At 36.1% G+C, this 22,333-nt stretch overlaps 1 protein-coding gene across 4 annotated transcripts in view; it reads right to left on the reverse strand.

Moving 5' to 3' along the window:
• The window catches only part of SSBP2 (single stranded DNA binding protein 2), a 316,425-nt gene that overhangs the window by 204,074 nt on the left and 90,018 nt on the right, over positions 1-22,333 (reverse strand). For all 4 annotated transcript variants that reach the window (XM_017507723.2, XM_017507775.2, XM_017507742.2 and 1 more), the window contains exons 2-3: positions 15,358-15,430; positions 2,632-2,693 (exon numbers count right to left, since the gene is read on the reverse strand). In XM_017507723.2, coding sequence (XP_017363212.1) covers positions 2,632-2,693; positions 15,358-15,430 — 135 coding nt within the window. The remainder of the gene's footprint in view (positions 1-2,631; positions 2,694-15,357; positions 15,431-22,333) is intronic.

Here is a 22,333-nt window from a genome sequence, read left to right on the forward strand (position 1 = left end):
ATCTCTTGACCTCGTGATCCACCCACCTCGGCCTCCCAAAGTGCTGGGATTACAGGCTTGAGCCACCGCGCCCAGCAGTGCACTCTTAAAATGTAACCTGAGAGACTGGTTCAGGCCATGACAGGAAGGGGGAGTGGGACTTACCTCATTATACTCTCCAGTGTTAACATCAACACAGACCTTAAATCTGATAAGAAATATTTACAAGCAATTCTCTCTGAAGAAGCCTGCTACAGGCTTCATCTGCATAATAAGAAATTTGCTCTCCATAATCGCTTATCTTAATCCAGATAGTTCTTTTCTATTGATCCCAGATCTTTAGATAAATTTAACCAATCACCAATCAGAAAAGTTTTAATGAAATGGTCTTTAATTTTAAATCTACCTATAACCTGGAAGCCCCTAACCTTGAGTCATTCTGTCTGAACCAATGTATTTCTCAAACATATCTGATTGAAGTCTCATGTCTCCCTAAGATGTATAAAACCAAGCTACACCCTGACCACCTTGGACACATGTTCTCAGGACCTCCCATGGGCTGTGTCAAGGGCCAAGGTCACTTATATTTGGTTCAGAATAAATCTTTTCAAGTATTTCACAGAGTTTTACTCTTTTCTTTGACAAGATATAAATAAACAGTATTATTCTCCTGCTTAATAACTTAACTGCATTGTATTGTCTTTATAATTAAATTCAAATTCACAGTTTCCAAATCCTGCCTGATCCCTAACCACTCTATCACCTCAATTTCCAACATAATGAATTTCTTTCTTTTCATCCCATGTGCTATACTCTCTCTGCCTTTCACCTCTAGGTCTTCGCACATGGTATGGTTGATCCAGAACATTCCCCTTCTCTATCTCTCCATGCCTTTCTGGACAACTCTTATATCTACTTAATGCCTTGGCTTAGATATCTGCTCTTCCAGGTGAAATGTATTTGGCATGTGTCTACATAGGACTCTGCATATCCCCTTAAAATACTTCTTTCTTACTGCTTACTTTGTTACTTGTTTTCCCCACAGACTGTTATCAACAAGAGGGTAGGGATGTGTGTCTGTTTTATTCGCTGGTGTGTCCATAGTATCAAGCATAGTACCTGGCCCATACAAGGCACTCAGTATTTGTTGAGAGAATGCAATAAACTTTACTAGGTTTGCATGGAGAAATATGCTCAAAGCCTATATTAATAAATGAAACTTTAAAAGAACCACTACCACATGGTAGAAATACAAAGAAATATAAAGGTATGAAAGTTACTTATTTGCTGACCCCCCCAAAAAATTAATTTGATTAGTTGAGTGTTTTTTGAGCACTGTATCAAGTCACTGTTTCTCATAAATATGCTCTTCCAGCACAAGAAAATGAAGATAAACTTATTTCACTAACTGCTTATTTGTAACTTATTCCCTTCTTGTTCTTGGGAGTTTTGAGTTTGATGAGTAGCTGTTATTTTAGAACAAGACTGACCTATTACATAAAAGATGCCAATCAGATTATTATCTCCCATTCCCAATCCCCCCAAGAGGACAAGTGAGGGTTTGAAGAAGCTATAATGGCATGCCAACACTTATAATTACCTATTCAGTGGCCTAGCATTGACAACTTGATAGTCCACTTTATAGAAAGCAATCTTATAACTAGCTCAGCAATCAGGAGCCAAGAAAAAGTGTCAACCTCATCGGCCACTTCAATGTGAGAAAATAATCTGCTATGAATAAATTGTTTTTTTTTTATTATTATTTGAGATGAAGTTTCGCTCTTGTTGCCCAGACTGGAGTGCAATCGCTCGGCCTTGGCTCACTGCAACACCTGCCTCCCGGGTTCAAGGAATTCTCCTGCCTTTGCCTCCCAAGTAGCTGAGATTATAGGCATGGGCCACCATGCCTGGTTAATTTTTGTGTTTTCAGGAGAGACAGGGTTTTACCATGTTGGTCGGGCGGGTCTCAAACTCCTGACCTCAGGTGATCCACTCACCTTGGCCTCCCAAAGTGCTGGGATTAAAGGCATTACCTACCATGCCCAGCCCTCTCCCAAATTTGTAAGTTGAAATGAAGGGTTGAGTTTTTAAATAAATTCCTGATTTGAGGGGGTGGGCATCGCCAGTTTGATGGTATCTGGAGATGGGGTCTTTGGGAAATACTTAGGTGTAGAAGAGATCATGAAAATAGAACCCTCATGATGGAACTAGTTCTCATAAGAAAAGACACAAACAGCTTGCTCTCCCCAATATATAAGGACACACTGAGAAGGCGTCTGTCTACAAGTCAGGAAGACAGCCCTCACCAGAAATTGATCATGCTAGTTTGTACTTCTAGACTCTAGAACTGTGGAAAATAAACTTCTGTTGTTTAAGCCATCTATTCTATAGTATTTTGTTATGGCATCCCAAGTCATTATAGAATCATACTTACAGTTGGAGATTCCACACACTGGTTCCAATTCCAGTTGGACTCAATAGTATTTTATTTAAGTTAAATTACACTACTGCTGATTTTGGAGGGTTTTTTTAAAGTGCTACCTTCCAGAAAATTTTAGAAAATGTAAAAATAAAAAGGAAGCATGAAACCATAAACAGGCCTACTGAAATGCATCACATCAAGCCAGTAAAAATAGAATAAAGGATACTTACCACCACCAAGAATGTAAGAATCCTGGTGGTTCCCCCAATGTGATGTTTTTTTCCCATCTTATCTAAAATGAATAAAAGAGATATTAAATACTTTCCTAATAATACTTTTTTCCACACATATACAAAGTAATAATACTCCCATTTAAAATACTATGGTAAAAATATTTGAATTTTTCATCAATATCATAGTATTCTTTACCCAAGTTTTACAAGTACTCATTTTACATCGTAATTTGTTGACTGGATTAGTCTGAGAGAGATGTCACCATTATTTTCCTGAATTTGCTTCATACTGTGACAGTTATTAAGCTCTAGTCTTTCAGTTTCAAATCCATCTTTCTGTGGTCTTTCAGATGCTGAAACTGGGGATTCATATACTACCTTTGTCCTTCATTAAATCGCTTCCTGTTAGGTCCCATAAACTAAGAGAGGCTCTAGAAGGAGACTGGAAGTAAGAGGGGAGAATGGATTTGCTTCCTGTTAGCTTACTATTCCTGTCGGGGTGACCCCAGCAAGCAGTTTATTCAGCGATAATAGCTGTGACAATAGCTGGTTCCATTCTAGCTTTATCCCACACAACTAGAACTAGTCCCTTCGTGCCCCTCAGAAGTCCCTTCGTGTCCCAGCACAGCTGTGCAGTACCTCTCTTCAGAGGTTAAAGGCAAATGTGAGCTCTTCCAGTAACAGCAGTCCCACAGCACCCTCTCCTTAGAGGTCTAAGATTCAGCTCTCTGAGGTTCCTCCTCCAATATTTTTGACAACCACAAGCTCAAGCTCTTTTGGTGCCTCAGCCCTAGTGATTGCTCACTGCATTTACTGATTTTATGTGTGCTGTTGTTGCTTTCTTTCAAACCTGTTTAGCTATTTCCCCATATTACATTCCCTGTTGAAATAGCGTGCTTTCAATCAGTGTGGCTGTATTCTGATTGATACAGCATTTCAAATGCCTTCTCACAAGGTAAAAATATTAAAAATATCTCCATTTTAAGAAGAATGGGATATGGGCATAAACTTTAACTTTGCTACATACTAGCTGTGTGAAGTTGGGAAAGTTTCTTAAGTCTTCTGTGCCTCAGTTTCCTCAACTACAAAACGGGGTTAATTATAGTCACCTCTCTCACAAAGTTGTTATGAGGAATAAACTGGTTAGTACATGAAAATCACTTGAAAGAGTAACTGATGGGCCAGTCATGGTGGCTCACACCTGTAATCCCAGCTACTCTGGAAACTGAGACAGAAGAATCACTTGAACCTGGGAGGTGGAGGTTGCAGTGAGCCGAGATCATGCCACTGCTCTCCAGCCTGACATAGCAAGACTCCATCTTGGAAAAAAAAGAGTAACTGATCTGTAGTAAGTGCCTCGTAGCTGTTAGGTGCTATATTTTTTTTCCTTTACCTAGGAGGCTATCCCTGTAAAAATTTATTACATCATCATTGTCACTGGAACTCACAAAATTCCAGTGATATTCCATATAAAAATATTCAAAGTATTTAGGGTTGTGCCAAATTTTAACTTACTAATCAGGATAGTTTTCATCTTGCTGGAAACCATACATGTAACTAGGCAAAAAAAAAAAAAAAAATCAGAGTTGGAACTAAGGAACAATTGTCTATGCTTCTAGCATAAATTGAAAAAAGTAAAAATGAATCATTTAAACAGAAAATTAAGCTTCTATTTATTTTAAATCATTTCAGAATTAAGTGTCCTGTCACACTGAGTTATCATGGATACTAAATTCAGCTGACCACTAGAGTCTCATTTTAAAGGTAACTCAATTTTTGAGGTTTTTTCTTTTCTTTCTTGCTGTTTCTTTTATTGAATCAGAAGGTATCTCAGGATCTTAAGGCACATCAAAACCACCATTACTACCATAATATGAACACATCCTTTATCAACACTGACCCAGAAACTTTTAAGAGATTAGGCTTAATATGCTGACTTCAAATTATACCTTAAGGATTAGGTTTTAAATAAATTCTTGATTTGAAGGGGTGGGCATAAGAAGACATAAGTCTTTCATAAAATGAGAGTTTTTAAAAGATGCTGATATTAACTTTCTAATTGTTTACATTTCTGCTGAGTTGGAGTTTACTATAATAAAAATTTAAAACAAGATCAGTATCTCTAAAAAAGTAAAAGATCTAACTAAATACTTTTGGATGAGTGTCTGGATGAGTATTCATACTTTTTAAAGCACTGCATAGCAGTAAACACAAAAGACAGAAATCCCTTCCTTCAGGGAGATTTCACCTTAGTGTAATCTCCCTGAAGATAGACCATGAACAAAGAAACAAACAAAAAAGTAAATTGTGTTTATATGAGAAGGTGACAAATGCAGCGAAGGAAAACTAAGCAGAGAAGGGGAATAGAAAGAGCAGGAAAACAGTGCAGTGGATTTACAATTTTAAATAAGGAGATCCAGAAAGACCTCAAAAAAAAAAAAAACTATGTTTAAGTATATGCCTTAGTTTTTTAGTTTAAATAACAAAATTATGTAACAGTACCCCAATCAGTAAAATATGCCCAGTACCCTTAACACTACTAAGAAGTGAACAACTGTAATTATAGATTTCAAAAAAATTCAAAGAATTCTTTCCATCATCTACTATGTAAGAAGTTAGGAATTCTTATCCCAAAAGGACTTTTTAAAAGTTTTAAAACAGGAACTCAGAAAGTGATACTAAATGTAGAAATAACCAAAATTCCTCTTTAATGAAAAGATAAAAAACATTAAGTGCCATTAAAATCACCGAAATTAGTTGCATTTTAGAGTTCTCAAGCATAAATATATGGGAACCCTGAAGTAAAACAAGTAATTTGTTCTCATAATATAAATTTTCTGAAGATTAGAAATCTGGCCAGGCATAGTGGCTCACACCTGTAATCCCAGCGCTCTGGGAGGCAAAGGCAGGCGGATGACTTGAGGTCAGGAGTTCAAGACCAGCCTGGCCAACATGGTGAAACCTCATCTCTACTGAAAATACAAAAATTAGCCAGGCATGGTGGCATGTACCTGTAATCCTAGCTACTCAGGAGGCTGAGGCAGAAGAATCACTCAACCCCGGGAGGCAGAGATTGCAGTGAGCCGAGATCACACCACTGCACTCCAGCCTGAGCGACAAAGTGAGACTCCATCTCAAAACAAAAAAAAAAGAAAGAAAGAAATGTAACAGCCATTTTTAAGAGCTAAAAGGAAAAATTCCAGGAAATAATCAACTTGAAGTTAGAAAAACTACATATGAACAATAAAACAGAACACATCATATAAATGTAAGCCGAATCCTAATTTTAATTATCCTAAGTGGTAAAACAAATAATGTGTATATCTATGCCACCTTCTATCTGACAATTTCAGTTCATCAACATTTTATTTTAGTTTGTAAAAAATAAGAAATAGTATTTAATGAGACTTATGAGAAGCAAAACTCTGATGTCCTGCTAAAATTACAATTTAGTCAAAAACCTATGTCTCATCCTTCTCTCAATCTTTTCTCTTACCACTTTTTCACTAGTTGGTATCCTCTTGAAAGAACATAAGAATAAAACCTCACCAGTGTACCCAGATACACTAATATTCCTAATCACTGGAACCATGCTAATCATATGACCCGCAAATTTTTCAAAGTATTGTCCTTATGTTTCATCTCAGTTCATCTTGACTTTACATAATATGACTGAAATAAAGCAGATTTTACTATACTCAGTTAAAAGAAGAATCTGACATAACTTATGGAATAAAGTGGCCTAACTGGGTTTCAATGCTAGGATGTGCTGGAGGTAGGATTAATTAGATTCCCAGCCTATGAGACCCACTTCACCTCACCCTTTCTAAGCAGCCTCCCCTCACGCACTTCCACAACTTCCCAGCCAATCTCCAGCTATCTCGAGAGATAAAATACTACAGGAAACTAACTATATGGCTTATATTTGATATGATCTTTTATGAGAAGAAGGCTGAGGTAATGCATTTATATTTTAAACAGTTTTACATCTTATTATTCCTCAAAGAAACTAAAAAAGCATCACATATATCATCATTTTATCCTCACAACACTTTTTACTACATAGTATCCATCTTTCTCTCCTTAATTTGCAAGTCTGTGCCAGAAGCAGGTAAAACTTCAGTCCATCATACTGAAGTTAACATAAAATCCACCCTTTTAAAGTTACTGAATGAACCACACTTAAAGCTATGTTTTAGGTATGTCTATGTTTAGAAGAGATGGCCTATGTTTACATAGCGAATATTGCTAAGTCCAAATGGATCACTATTCTAGATATTACTTGTTTATTAAAAGCATCAAATGGTACTCAAGAAGAGCCAAAATAGAATCCTTGTAGAAAACTAAACCACGTTCATTGTAGCATTGTTAGAAAGAAATGAAAATTAGAAACAACCTGAGAAACGCTAGTAGTGATTATAAAATAAATCTTGATACATACTACAGAACAGTGTGTTATCATTAAAAATAATGAAATATAGCTACTTGGAAAGAGAACCAAGCTCTACTAGTTTTTCAAGACGGAAATTTGTAAGGTTGGAGAACATTATGTATAACATAAAACCTTTCTGCTTGGAAAAAAAACTATGCATACATACATATGTGTGCTTGTAGGCATGTGTGTGTGTGTTTTTTTTTTTTAATCACATCAAATGATTTTAAAATCACTATTATCTGGAAAACGGAAAAAGAGGACTTTCATTTTAAATTATATTCTATGTAGTTTAATTTCGTTTTTTAGCAAATATAAATTAATGATGGATAGTGTTGTGGAATGGCCAGAAAACAGTCCTAAATGTCAGTAGTCATGTTAAAAACAAATTTTCTTCTGTTTCTGAAGAGGTATTTTCTGTTGTATTGAGTTTCTTGGGCTTCAGGCTTACTTAGGTTTTGGGTGGCATCTTTGGAACATTTTCTCTTTATTCCGTTTTTTTCTTCTTCAGTTATGCCAGAATCAATGTGTATCTCCCTAGTCCTAAGGCTTTTTTCTGCTTAATTATCTACCTTGCTTCCTTCTGTCATTTGACCAGCTAGGTGCTATATTCCTATATTCTCCTGTAACTTTCATGTAAATCTCAAGGCCCACTCCTAATGCCATATTCTGCATTTGATGGCCTTGTCTACTAATATATTTTTATCATATGATCTAACTTTTTCAGTATTTCTTTATAAATGTAAAACAAACATTGAATCATGAACAAAAGGTTTATCAATAGGGATAAGACATGCCTTATGGTTCAATTATAAAATATATACTATCTGATGGGGACTGGAAGTACCTAAATGTCTATCAGTAGAGGGCTGGTGAACTACATCATGGCACATTTCACAGAATAAAATATGCTACAACCATAAAAAGAGAATTATGACATTTTATGAAACAATATAACACAATTTCCAAAATCTAACAAGTGAAACAAAAATTAAAGCACAGAATGGTGGATTATAAGATAACATTTGTACAAAAAAGAAAAAATGATATAGAAATACATACATAAATGTATACAAGTATACACACACACACACACACACACACACACACACACACTTGCTTAATTTTTCATTATACTGGTCATTTACCTATTATCTCTCAGGCTACACCCACCTGTCTATACTCCATTCTATGCTTGGGGGTGGGATTCCGAAAATTACATTTCGTAGCCTCCTTGCCATTTGGCTTCCTGTTAAGTTCTGCCATCAGGAGACACTAGAGGAGACACTTCACTCAAAAAGTGAAGCAGGGGTAGAACAATTCTGGATGACAGCAGTACCTTTTTAGGGGTTCTAGTCTTGTCAATGTGAGACCTCTTCAGCAGATCCAGGCCCACTTCCACAGCATCTCCAACAACGCAGCAGCAGGTTTGAAGGTCATGGGCTCCAAACTTTTCATAGTACCCATAAATCCTTCATAATTTTTAATTTAAGCCAATATTCAAAAAATAACTTTTTTTTTTTTCTGATGGATTCTTGCTCTGTCGCCAGGCTGGAGTGCAGTGAAATATTGGCTCACTACAACTTCTGTCTTCCAGGTTCAAGCGATTCCCCTGCCTCAGCCTCCTGAGTAGCTGGGACTACAGGCGGGTACCACCACACCTGGCTGATTTTTTTGTATTTTAGTAGAAATGGGGTTTCACCGTGGTCACGATGGTCTTGATCGCCTGACCTCATGATTTGCCCGCCTCGGCCTCCCAAAGCACTAGGGTTACAGGTGTGAGCCACAGTGCCCAGTCCTCAAAAAACAATTTTTAATACCATAAAATAACACTAATTCCTGTCTTAAGAAAATAACCTGTATAACTATGTATAAGTTTGTTTCTAAATTCCTGAGAGGTCTAATTTAGATAAAAGCTACTGTTCCCACCAATTTTCTAAAATCTCTTGTATATCTATATGCTAAACTAAATGTAAAAAAAAATTGAAATTGAAGTAAAAATGTTTACATTTTAATGCAAAAAATTAGAGGCAATAGATGTTTAACAGGAAGAAAAAGCTGACTATACTTTGAAGCAGATAATCTAAAACTGTGCTGTTCAACATGATACCCAATAGTCACATGTGGCTATTTCAGTTTAAAATTAACTGAATGTTCCTCGGGGCTGCACTAGCCATATTTAAAGTGCTCAATAGTGACACATAACTAGCAGCTACCTTATTAGATAACAAAGATTAGAGACCATTTCCATAATCAAGACAAGTTTCATTGAACAGTGCTGCGTTCTTTTAGAAGGAAGAAGTCTTCCTAAAGAGGACTACCTTTTATTGGGAAAACTCCTTAATGGATCCTTTCTATTTTTGTTTTTATTGTTTGATGTAAAAAGACAGAGGCCCCTAGGAATGATGCAAAAGGAAGAATGCAGAGAGGAAAACAAATACCTGACTTTCTATGTAATAAGAATTTAGGAAGTTGCTAATGGTCTCTTGGGAAGATGTTTGGGGGTCTGGAAGAATTCAGAAAAGGAAAAATGAGAGAGGTTATGAGAAGTAAACAAGATAGAAAGCAAAGGCATGCTGAGGAAAGCAGCTAGTGAAAAATTCCCTATGGCAAGGAGACCAAATAATTTAAGGTAACCTATGTCTAGTATTCAATTTAATGTTGGTGCTGATATTGTACAATGCTTAATCTTTTTGGTTATCCCTCAACCTTAAGTAAGACTCATACAAAAGAGCAATGAGTTAGTAGACCTCTCAAGCCATGAGAAAAACAGAACACTTCAGACACACAAAAGGGATCGCTCATAAGAGGGAGAATCAGAGTGTGGCTATAATCACTCAACAGGAGCAAGAAATTACAGCACAAAAACCCTAAGCACCCAATAAAGGCTCACAGATACCGGAGAAGACTTACGACAACCTACACATTAGGGATTAGAGCTGAAGCCATTTTGATAGAAAGGGTAATACCAGACAGTAGGATTATGGGCCATCCAAGTGGCAGACACTTGGAATACACATGTACGCATCAGGCATATGTTTATGCCTCTATTTTTTTAAATAAGAAACTATAGAAGATAGAAAAAAGTTTGCCAAGATTTTTAAAAATAACACTTTTGAGCATTTACTATATACCACACACTATTATAAGCAATGTACATATACTAACTCATTTAAACCACAGCATAATTAAAGTACTGTTACAATTATCATCATTTTATAACTAAGAAACTGAGAAAGTAAATAAAATGTAGAACGTAATTTAAACCCAGGATGTTTGGCCTAAAGCAAATTGCTTTTACCTCCTGTATTGTACTGCCTCAAAATCAAAGTTCAAGAGACTGGTTAGGAAATACTAATTAATATTTTCTCTCTTCATATAGGTAAAAGACAAACAGTGAGAACAGAATTTTGGAGTCTATGATGCTCAATAATTTAGCAATCCTAATAAAATCGGAAGAAGGAATCCCTTAGATGTTTTTAAACCTCTATTTCAGGCTAACTTGTTTTTAAACCTCTATTTCAGACTAACGTATGACAAGGGATAGTTATAAACAATGCAAAAATTTTAAGAAAGGGAAAAAATCTAGAATCTTTACAAAACTCTAATTCTTAATTTCGTTTGTTAAGGATATTGAGCCTCATTCTGAGACATGAATACCATGCAAAATTTTAAGGAAGAGCAGCTATTATCTTTTTATAATGAAATGATACAACCAGAAAAAGGATAGCTTTTAATGAATCTAAAGTAACAAAAGTTAATGTAGAATTGGAAAGAAGATTCCTTAGCATTCTGTTTGTAATTATTAAATGTTGAAAAATAACAAAGATAAAGCAGAGAAAGGTCATTGTATTGAGAATATTTCTAAATAATATTCCATTTTCTCCCCTTAAAATGAAAAGCCACATAAAGTATATTTTGGATTCTGGTAATGGTTTAAAATCTATCATGAATCAGAGGCCACACTGAGCTAGTTGGCACAAACTAGTTAGAGAAATGTTTTGATTTCTATTGTTAGGCATTTTTTCATTTAATTAAGAAAAAAATGGGTTAATAAGTATACCCCACTTTTCTGACTGATAACAAAATCCATCAAGAGCAGTCTAATTTCTGATAGCCCAGGTGATGGGCATTTTTAGAAAATCAAGATTGGGTAGCTGAGATACTCATCTTGCTTGTTCAGGTGACGCCTGGAGTTTCAGTTGGCCTTCTCACAACTTCACTCAAAAGAACAAGCCTATACTAATGACAGAAGTGACCCAGCATAGTAAAACCTAATTGAGAAGAGCTCATTAACATCACGGTCATTTGTAGCCCCATCCATCCAGAGGGGGAATGTCAAATTTAGAAGAAGTAGTCTACTTTGTCTTGAACCAGGGTGAGAACATTGAATAATGTTATAATTGATAATAATTGGTACCATTTCAATCATTTCCTTTTTATTATAATAACCAACTCAAATAAGTTGGTTTCCCTATTTTATATTCCTGTAAAGCTATTTTGATTTAGGTAAAAACCTGAGGGTAGACTAGAAAGGATTTCTAGTCTTCAGGTAAGACTGTTTTCTTACTACTCAGGCTACTTAAGAAGTCATTCTAAATAAGCAGCCTTAATTAAGTTTTCCACCTGAGTCAAGAGAAACTCAAAGAGAAAGCAACCCTACACAGGTTACGGAGCTCTAAAATATTACATTCTCCTTTTTTTACCACCCATGGAGAGGGGGGAAAGGCACCAAGACAGCAGAGTACAAACCTAATGATGTCATTTTCTTTTTTTAACTTTAAAACCTTCAAAGGCTCCCTTTTGCCAAAGATAAAATCCAACTTCCTGGCATGTATGCAAAAGTATTCATGCACAGGTCCCTGCAGAACATACTGGCAGCTCAGATGAAACCCTGGGAAAACCTTTCTAGGAAAAGCTCTTTCTAAGGTAAAGAGGGGAGGAGAGTTTAGGCAGATGGAATATGCCATTGAGTAAATAGCCCAGATGACAGAAGCCCCATGGTATACAGGGAAACCAAGCAGCTAGATACTGTGGAACGTAAAATGTGAGGGAAGAAATGGCAAACTATTGTAATTTAACCAAATGAAATTATCAAGAACTCTAGGACATACTCAGCAATGGCTTATCACAAATCTATCTCCAGGCTTCCATCTTTTAAGTTCAGATAATTTAAAATAATGTATTTTCTCTTTCCTTCATTTTTAATAACTGTGCAAATAATATATGTATTCCTTGTTTAAAAGAATTCTACAACTAAGGATAAAATCCCTTTGATCCCTTTAATGCCCCCACTCCCAGAAAAAAACTAGTCTGGCATGTATATTCATTCAGAACTTTTATTATACTTTACATTCATAAATATGTACCCACAAAAATATACAGCATTACTTTATGATCTAGGGTTTCCAGATACATGGCATAATTTGGATTCCTTCTTTTACTAGACAATGTTTTGGGAGTCTATCTACATAAGTCCAAATAGATGTAACTTATTATTTTATATTATGAAAAACTTACAGCTCAATTAATTTAGCCATTACCCTACATTGGTTATTTAGGTATTGAGAATGAATTTTTACAGTGCCATTTAGAGTTTGGCAACCTAGAAAGTAAAGAATAGTTCTGAAAAATCACATACACTCATCTCCAAAGTCCAGAAATAATGTGTCTTCTTGGTGATAACAGTTTTCTGTTTAACTGACACTTCTTTTGAAAGTGATGGAGACTAATAATTCAGAGAAATCCTCAAGTTTTGTATTCTAAATGCAGCCAGAGAAAATAAAATAATGATAAATGCTTGTCAATATGTGTGAATCTCTTCTGAAGGTCCAATTTCATTTCCATGAAATAGTCCTAGAAATTCTGTATATACATTTTCCACTGAGCGCAAAGCCTAGGAGTCTAGTATCTAGTTATTTTCTCAAGCCACATAATCTATTTGAATCCAAATACCTGAAATTCCTTGAATAAGTTAGCAAAAGTTTTCTTTTTTAAGGAGGTTTAATAATCACTGTATCTAATATCTTATAATGTTGATAAGAAAATAAAGTTTTGGGAACCCCTGAGAATTAAGTAAAGTGAGCCAATTTGAAATGGTCCTTGATACAAGAAAAGAGATCATTAAATTCTTTCATTAAGTTCCTACTGCAATAAAACAAAATTTTTAAATTTCCATAGTCCACTATAGATTCTTTCAAATACTCTGTAAGTTGACAGTGGTTAAGAATACAAAAAGACATCCTTTTTGCAATCTCAATCACTTCTATAATATCAGTGAATGTGACTTAGAACGGTCATAGCCCTAAGTCTTCTAATTAATGATTTAATTAAACATAGATACAACAAATTTTTGTTTTGGTTTGAATAAAGTTTTGATATCAAAATTTTATCATACTGCATATATTCCTTCTATAGTAAAACAAGTAAGTTCTTACATGTTCTAACCAAACCTCTCTAAAATTCCTTATCTGCAAATAAGCCCTACAAATTTACATATACTAATTAATCAGAAATAAGACTGGGGGTTGTGTGCGTTTGTTTACTTTTGAGGAGCCGCTGAATCGCAAGAAGGCTATACTTCAGGCAGGGAACTACTGGCAATGAGTTGTCTGTTGTGCTCCTGATGTGCTGGGGACCAAGCTGGTGAGATCACCAGAGATGATATAATTTCAAGCAGCACTGTCCAACAGAAATAGGAACATGAGCCACAAATAAGAGCCACATGTAGAATTTAAAATTTTTTTATTTTGTAATTTTTATGGGTACGTAGTAGTACATATATTTATGGGGTACATATTTTGATACAGGAATATAATGTGCTATCATCTAATTTAAAGCTTTTAATAGTCACATTTAAAAAGAAAAGGTAAAGTTAATTTAGCAATATATTTTATTTTACCTAATATAGGCAAAATATTATCACTTCAATGAGCAAAATTTTTAAATTATTAATGATATTTTATATGCTTTTGTTCACACTGTCTTCAAAATGCAGTGTGTACTTCACACATATAGCACTTCTTAATTGGATTAGTCATATTTCAAATGCTCAAAAATCCATATATGGCTAGTGTTTATCACATTAGACATCACAGATATAGAGGAAAAACCAAAACATGGAATTAACATAGACCTGAGTCTGAATTCTAGTTTCATACTAACAAAGCTCTGTGACCATGAGCCAGTTATATAAACACTTTGGGCCGTGTTGTTCTCATCAGTAAAACAGAAATAATATAACTGGCTTTGCAAATTTCTTATAAGAATCAGAGCTAATATATGTAAAATACCTTGGCAGATTGTGTGCCTGGCACATAACAGAGCTCAATAAAATCCTCATCATCCTCATAACAGGAGACAAAGAAGCACCATTGTAAGAAAGGTCAAATCCCAATCAACCTAGGTGCCTATCAGTGGTGGATCAGAGGAAGATGGGGTACATATAGACCATGGAATACTACTCAGACTAAAAAATGAAATCATGTCTTTTTGAGCAAGATGGATCAAGCTGGAGGCCATAACACTAAACAAATTAACACAGGTACAGAAAACCAAATACTGCACATTCTCACTTCTAAGTGGGAGCTAAACATTGAGCACACATGGACATAAACATGAGAACACCAGACATTACAGACTATAGGTGAGAGGGAGGGAGGGGAGCATGGATGGCAAACTACGTATCGGCTGCTATGCTTACTACCTGATGAGATGATCTACACCCCAAACCTCAACAGCACGTAATATGCCCATGTAACAAACCTGCACTTGTATGTACCCCCTTATCTGAAATAAAAGTTGAAATTTTTTAAAGAAAGAAAGAAAGTGAAGGTGGAGAAGAGAAAGAGAACTTGAAATAAGGTTATCAAAATGTTTTCTAACTAAAATCGGCTATTATCCATACAAAAGGAAAACAAACAAAACCCACATTTTCCAAAATTATGATATCGTCAGAACTAGAGATATGGTGGAGGGTTTATAACTCTCACAAATTTTTTAAAGCAAATTTTAAAAATTTGCTTTCTTGATTATTGTTGCCATGCTAATATTACTTTCCATTTCTAAAAGGAGAAAATGGCTGGCAAGTTGACTAGAAGGTTTACTGGCACAGAAGTGGCATTTTGGGATAAAAATGTTTATACATAATCTACTTATACTATGTATACTGATAATTGAGAATTCACTATATAATACATAACAATAAAACTTTTTTCAAATAATTGTTATAGTATGTTTTTCATTCATTTATATAAGACCAAAATGCAATACAGAAAATATATACAACGTACCTCTGATAAAAATGTTTGGGCTGATTTCTGAGCTCCTACATGGAGCAGATATTCATATACGTAGAGTGCTAACCTGGAAAACAAATAAAATATTTATTGAGAAGAAGAATATTAAAATTCATTCTTTAAATAATGTACATATTGGCAGAGCACAGTGGCTCATGCCTGTAATCCTTGCACTTTGGAAGGCTGAGGTGGGTGGATCACGAGGGTCAGGAGTTCAAGACCAGCCTGGCTGACATGGTGAAACCCCGTCTCTACTAAAAACACAAAAATTAGCTGGGTGTGGTGGCGGGAGCCTGTAATCCCTCCCACTTGGGAGGCTGAGGCAGGAGAATTGTTTGAACCCAGAGGCAGAAGCTGCAGGTGAACCAAGATGGTGCCATTGCACTCCAGCCTGGGTGACAGGGCAAGACTCCATCTCAAAAAAAAAAAAAAAAAAATGCACATATGTTCTTTCCATTGCTGAAATATTTTACACACTAACAGTGACTAAAAATAAATCCTTCCCATACCATTTCAACAGGAATTATTAATAATACATGTATGTTCAGAAAGAACTTAAACTAATTAAAAATAGCACATGAAGAAAAAGACAAATATATCTTTTCTTGGCAAGAAATATATAGAGATTTTTTCTTGAATCATCTCACTTATCAGCTCATTCCCTTTGCTATATCTACTATTAATAATCTCTAAATTCCATTTGAAGGCATAATTACCTTTCATTAGTAAAAGGAATAAATTAAGTTAGTGGACTTTCCCAACACTTTATGTCTGTCCTTCAATCTGTTTGGCGAATGTTAAATTCTAGCTGTTTGTAGAACCATATGCCAAAACTTGTGTTGAATATCCATTTTAATATTTGCTCAGCAATTTCTCCTTATTTTTTAGATTTGTTAAACCGGTAATACTTTAGTTTATAAGGCATTCAAATTGAGAGCAAACTACAGCATTATGTAAACTTTAAAGATATCAGATCGTATTAAGCATATGGGAGCTTACAGTTTAAAGGTTAACAAAATTATGTATCCATTTATAGCTCAAATATAGAATATTGAATGTGTTGTATACACAAACTACTCTCATTATCTTGTGGATTCAGAATTTTTAGGCTACACCATGTGGCTCAATTTCAGTTGAGCTGTTAACAAAATATTATTCATAAACCCAAATTAGTCTGAGGCAGTATTTTTAATGATATCTTGGACCAATGCCCAGATTGCTCACAACAGTTCAGTTTCTACTACACTGTATTTACCAATATTAAGTCAGGTTTACAGTAAACAGTACAATGTAACAATAACCACAATTCTGTATAGTTGTACCACTTCTCTTGCCAAGCAAATTTTTGACTGTTAAAGATTGATGACATTTACAAAAATGAGTATTTTCTTTATTTTCATGAAAACATATCATGCATCTGTCATGAAAAGAGAAAGTGTGTACAAATTCAGTCGCTCTGTCCATTTAATTATTTCCCCATTACAAAGTTGCCAAACACTTAAAATAATAGTTATTCTGTAGCTACTAAGCACCTTGAGAGAGTAGACTTGTTAAAGTTACTCACAATTGACAGTTAGGATGAATGTAATTTAGAAACATCTCCTAACATATTCAAACTGAATGACACTTCCTAGATCAGTGCTTCTCAACTCTTTTTCCTACCCTAACACAATAAGGGATCTAGCAGGCTCCTTTCAGTAGCAGTATCTCCCTGTGTAAGTGTGGCTTATCACCCAAAGTACATCATAAGGGATACATCATAAGGAAATTGTAATATTTCTGTAGTTTCAAACAACCAATCCTGCTGGTGATTCTTACCACACATTATTCAAACACATACCCCATACCTTTTTCCCTCCACTAGTGACACTTAACTCTATCACATGATTCAGTGCCATGATGGCAAATTTTGTCTTGGAAAACGAGAATATTTGTAAAATCTTCTTGGATAGACTGTGGAGCCTCAAAATTCCCTGCCAGGGGCAGTCCTGTCCTACTGTCTGAGCAAAACATAGCCTCAGGTAACTTCATGTGGTTTAGAAACCTTGGGCCTAGAGCCAAACCAGTTGTTCGGAAAGCAGTCCTGGCCTAAGTAAAAGGCTGAACAATAAAGGTGGTCCACCAAGGTTGGAGAGTTTGAAAGTGAGAGGCACAGTGAATGACGCAGCGACATCATGACAGTCCTGGTAGGGAGAGAGCAGATCTCAGAACAGTAAAGGCCAGAGTACATCTGTGGCTGTGTCCTTTCAATAAACCCCATTCCTTCAAGGTAAGTGAGTTACTTCCTTGTAATGTCTTCTTTTTCATATTGATGGGGGTAATATATTTCTTCTAAGTTTTCCTTACCTAAGTAACAAAATGGATAAACTTTACAAGTAAAATTAAAAGTGATAGTTCCCACCTTCTCTCAAAGTCTAAAACAGTGATTCAAAAAAATATATTGGAAGGGACTGACAAAAATGGGGGGTAAGGGTTTCTACTGGAGATTTTCAAGTATCTTCCAAGGGTGTGAGCCCATCTTCCTACCATTAGAATCTGTGCTGTAGCAGCTCATTGTTACCAAGAGGGTAATGAAGTGTGACTAGGCTGAGAAAACCTCTCTATAATGGTATCTCATGTATTCATGTTCTGCAATCTCCTTTGAACAAAATTAATGCTTCTCAGGCAATCAGAATCTATGTTCCAAAAACAGTGTCAGGGAGCAATGCGTGGGTGAACAACTAATTAACTCTACTGCCATGATGACTCCATAATACAGGATCAGCAATCTCCATTTTTTTAAAAATTTTCATAGGTTTTTGGGGAACAGGCAGTGTTTGGTTACATGAGTAAGTTCTTTAGTGATGATTTGTGAGATTTTGGTGCATGCATTACCCGAACAGTATCTACTGCACCCAATTTGTAGTCTTTTATCCCTTAACCCCCTCCCACCCTTTCCCCCAAGTCCCCAAGTCCATTGTATCATTCTTTTATTATTATTATTATACTTTAAGTTCTGGGATACATGTGTTGAACATGCAGGTTACATAGGTATACACATGCCATGGTGGTTTGCTGCACCCATCAACCCATCATCTACATTAGGTATTTCTCCTAATCCTATCCCTCTTCTAGCCCTTCAACCCTGACAGGCCCTGGTATGTGATGTTCTGTGTGTTCTCATTGTTTGACTCCCACTTATGAGTGAGAACATGAGGTGTTTGGTTTTCTGTTCCTGTGTTAGTTTGCTGAGAATGATGGTTTCCAGCTTCATCCATGTCCCTGCAAATGACATGAACTCATCCCCTTATATGGCTGCATAGTATTCTATGGCGTATATGTGCCACATTTTCTTTATTCAGTCTATCTTTGATGGGCATTTGGGTTGGTGCAAGTCTTTGCTTTGTGAATAGTGCTGCAATAAACATACATGTGCATGTGTCTTTACAGTAGAATGATTTATAATCCTTTAAGCACATACCCAATAATGGGATTGCTGGGTCAAATGACATTTCTGATTCTAGATTCTTGAGGAATCGCCACACTGTCTTCCACAATGGTTGAAGTAATTTACACTCCCACCAACAGTGTAAGAGCATTCTATTTCTCCACATCCTCTCCAGTATCTGTTGTTTACTGACCTTTTAATGATTGCCATTCTAACTGGTGTGAGATAGTGTCTCGTTGTGGTTTTGATTGGCATTTCTCTAACGACCAGCGATGATGAGCTTTTTCTCATATGTTTGTTGGCCACACAAAAAAACTTCTGCTGAGAAGTGTCTGTTCATATCCTTCACCCATCTTTTGATGGGGTTCTTTCTTTCTTGTAAATTTGTTTAAGTTCCTTGTAGATTCCAGATATTAGTCCTTCATTAGATGGATAGAACCAATCTCCAATATTTTAATTATCACCTCTGTGCATAGGATTTTCCAAAGCTATCTCTGTAGTGATATCCTCTGTCCCAAGTTCCAAACATGCTTCTCCAAACTAAACTGTTTGAAGTTTGGTGTTTTTTGTTTTGTTTTGTTTTTTTGAGACGGGGTCTTGCTCTATCATCTGGCTGGAGTGCATTGGTGTGATCATAGCCAACTTCCTGCCTGCCTCAACCTCTCAAGTAGCTTGAACTACAGGCACACACCACCACATTTGACTAATTTTTAATTTTTTTCTTTTTTGTAGAGACAGGGTCTTGCTATGCTGCCAACACTGGTCCCAAACTCCTGGACTCAAGAGTCCCTCCTGCCTAGGCTTCCCATAGTGCTGATATTACAGGCATGAGTGACTGGGCCTGGCCAGTTTGTTTCTAAAAATATGTTTCTCTCTTAAATTGACCACATCTAAAGTTAAATTCACCTTCTCCATCTGTTTTCATAATACCTGCACTCACCTTGAATGGAATAGTTTCCTCATGTGTCAAGCGGGAGGAGTAATATTTTGCTTGTATTGTCAAAAGGATTAGAAAGCACAGTAAGTAATAACGATTGTTATAATTCTGGTCAATAATGAAATCATGTATTGGATTCTAAGAACACTATCTCTGCCATATTTGCCATTCCTTTCTTTCTTCCTTCCTGCTCTGGAAGAACCATCAGAAGTCACAGCAAGAGCAGGAGCTATCACATTTGCTGTAGCTTCAATTATATATACCATGTATTTCCCATTAGCTCCCCTACAAAAGGTCCACCAGAAATAAAAATCCAGAAAGTTCTGGGGGGAAAGCCCTGTAATAAAAGATGCTGTCTGAACACAAATGATTCTGGCAGTGAAGAGTGACACTTTCCATTCATGCAGGTAAATCACAGCTTGGTATCTTGTCTAGTCATGTGAAATCACCAAACATAAGAAGGCAGCATTTTGAGGAGGACATAGTGGCTCATGCCTGGGAATAATCCCATCACTTTGGAAGGCTGAGGCAGGAGGATAGCTTGAGCCCTGAAGGCTGAGGCAGGAGGATAGCTTGAGCCCTGAAGGCTGAGGCAGGAGGATAGCTTGAGCCCTGAAGGCTGAGGCAGGAGGACAGCCTGAACCCTGGAGTTTGAGACAAGCCTGGGCAACAGAGCAATACCCCATCTCTAAAATATATATATAAATATATTTATTTATTATATAATACATATTTATATAATATGTATTTTTATGTATTTATTATATATATTTATATTTTAAAAATTAGCCAAGTGTGATGGTACACACCTGCAGTCCCACTGATTTGGGAGGCTGAGGCAGGAGGATCATCTTAGCCCAGGAGTTCAAGGCTGCAATGAGTTAAGACGGCATCATTGTCCTCCAATATAAACAACAAAGCCAGATCTTATGTCTTAATAAAAACATGAAAAGAAGGAAAAAGGCAACATTTGGATTACTAAACAGTGAAAATTTAAAGATAAATATTGAAGACACAAATATTTAAACAGTAATACTTTCGAATTAACATTTTCCTTTTCCTTTCTATGATCTTTAAGAAATTTAGGTACTTTATTAAAATACAGAGTGGCTATTCAGCACAGCAGCTTATGTGATCTAAATATATAGAAACAAATTAACAAATACAGTAAGAGTAAGCTGCAAAAAGTAGAACCAGTCTTTTTTTTTTAAACATTGATTAATGAAAAAGCCTATCAATGATTCATAGATCATATATCTTTAAATTATCTTCATTTCATTCTAATTTTAAACTGGATTTCAATGACCAAGTCATCAAAATAATGACCAACAATTCTAGGGAGGGAGCCAAAGCCATAAATGCAAAATATATCTGCTACAGCTCAACACCCTCTTTACTCCTTGGTCACTACAGGCACCTAATGTTTAAAAATAAGAACAAAGGTAGAGATTAAGATGGGAAGAACACAGAGAAGAGCCAAAGCCTGAGGTCATTATATAACAGCTACACATGTGATGCACAGTAGACTCACTGTCCCTCAACTACACACATGTGCACTTGCAACTGCAGTGGGAGACAGACTGGACACAATAACCAAGTGATAAAATTCCACAATTTGAATTTTATCAGTCTCCAGGTCTGAGAGTAAAATCTCCTTCAACGAGGCTTCATGAATTCAGTATCGATAGTAATTTGGATTAGAATAGGTCTTCAGTTCAATCTTCTATTTTTTAGGAATGGGAGGGCCCCACTTACTCTTTATTTTGCACATGATTCTAACAAAAGACAGTTTTTTAAATTAAAAAATATACAATTAGAAGGGAATTAAAGATATATTTTTAAAAAATTATTTTGAGACAAAGACTCCCTCTGTCGCCAGGCTGGAGTACAGTGGCATGGTCTCAGCTCACTGCAACCTCTGCCTCCTGCGTTCAAGCGATTCTCCTGCCTCAGTCTCCCAAGCAGCTGGGACTATAGGTGCATGCCTCCACGCCCAGCTAATTTTTGTATTTTTAGTAGAGGTGGGGTTTCACCATGTTGGCCAGGTTGGTCACCTCGATCTCTTGATCTCATGATCTGCCCACCTCAGCCTCCCAAAGTGCTGGGATTACAGGCATGAGCCATTGCGCCTGGCCAGATATATAAAAATTAAGAAATATTTAAAAGCGTTCAACTGCTGCCCCTACAAAAATAAAATTAAAAAGCAAAAAAGAACTGAGAAAATAGGATCTGCAATCCTATTTAATATATACATATTTGTGTCAAGGCTAATATGTTTAATAATATGTTTAATATATAAAGAGTACAAATAAAATGACATGTCAGAATACGAAAACTTATGAAGATCTTAATTTTCAAATAATGATCAAGGCATGAAAATGAAGAATGGTTACATATAGTCAGAAAGTAACTCCAAAAAAAGAAGTTCAACCTCCTAGTGATAAAAAGAATTTTTAGGCCGGGCGCGGTGGCTCAAGCCTGTAATCCCAGCACTTTGTGAGGCCGAGGCGGGTGGATCACGAGGTCAAGAGATCGAGACCATCTTGGTCAACACGGTGAAACCCCGTCTCTACTAAAAATACAAAACATTAGCTGGGCATGGTGGC

Source organism: Cebus imitator, unplaced genomic scaffold (assembly GCF_001604975.1).
Source record: "Cebus imitator isolate Cc_AM_T3 unplaced genomic scaffold, Cebus_imitator-1.0 Scaffold16, whole genome shotgun sequence".
Taxonomy (NCBI): domain Eukaryota; kingdom Metazoa; phylum Chordata; class Mammalia; order Primates; family Cebidae; genus Cebus; species Cebus imitator.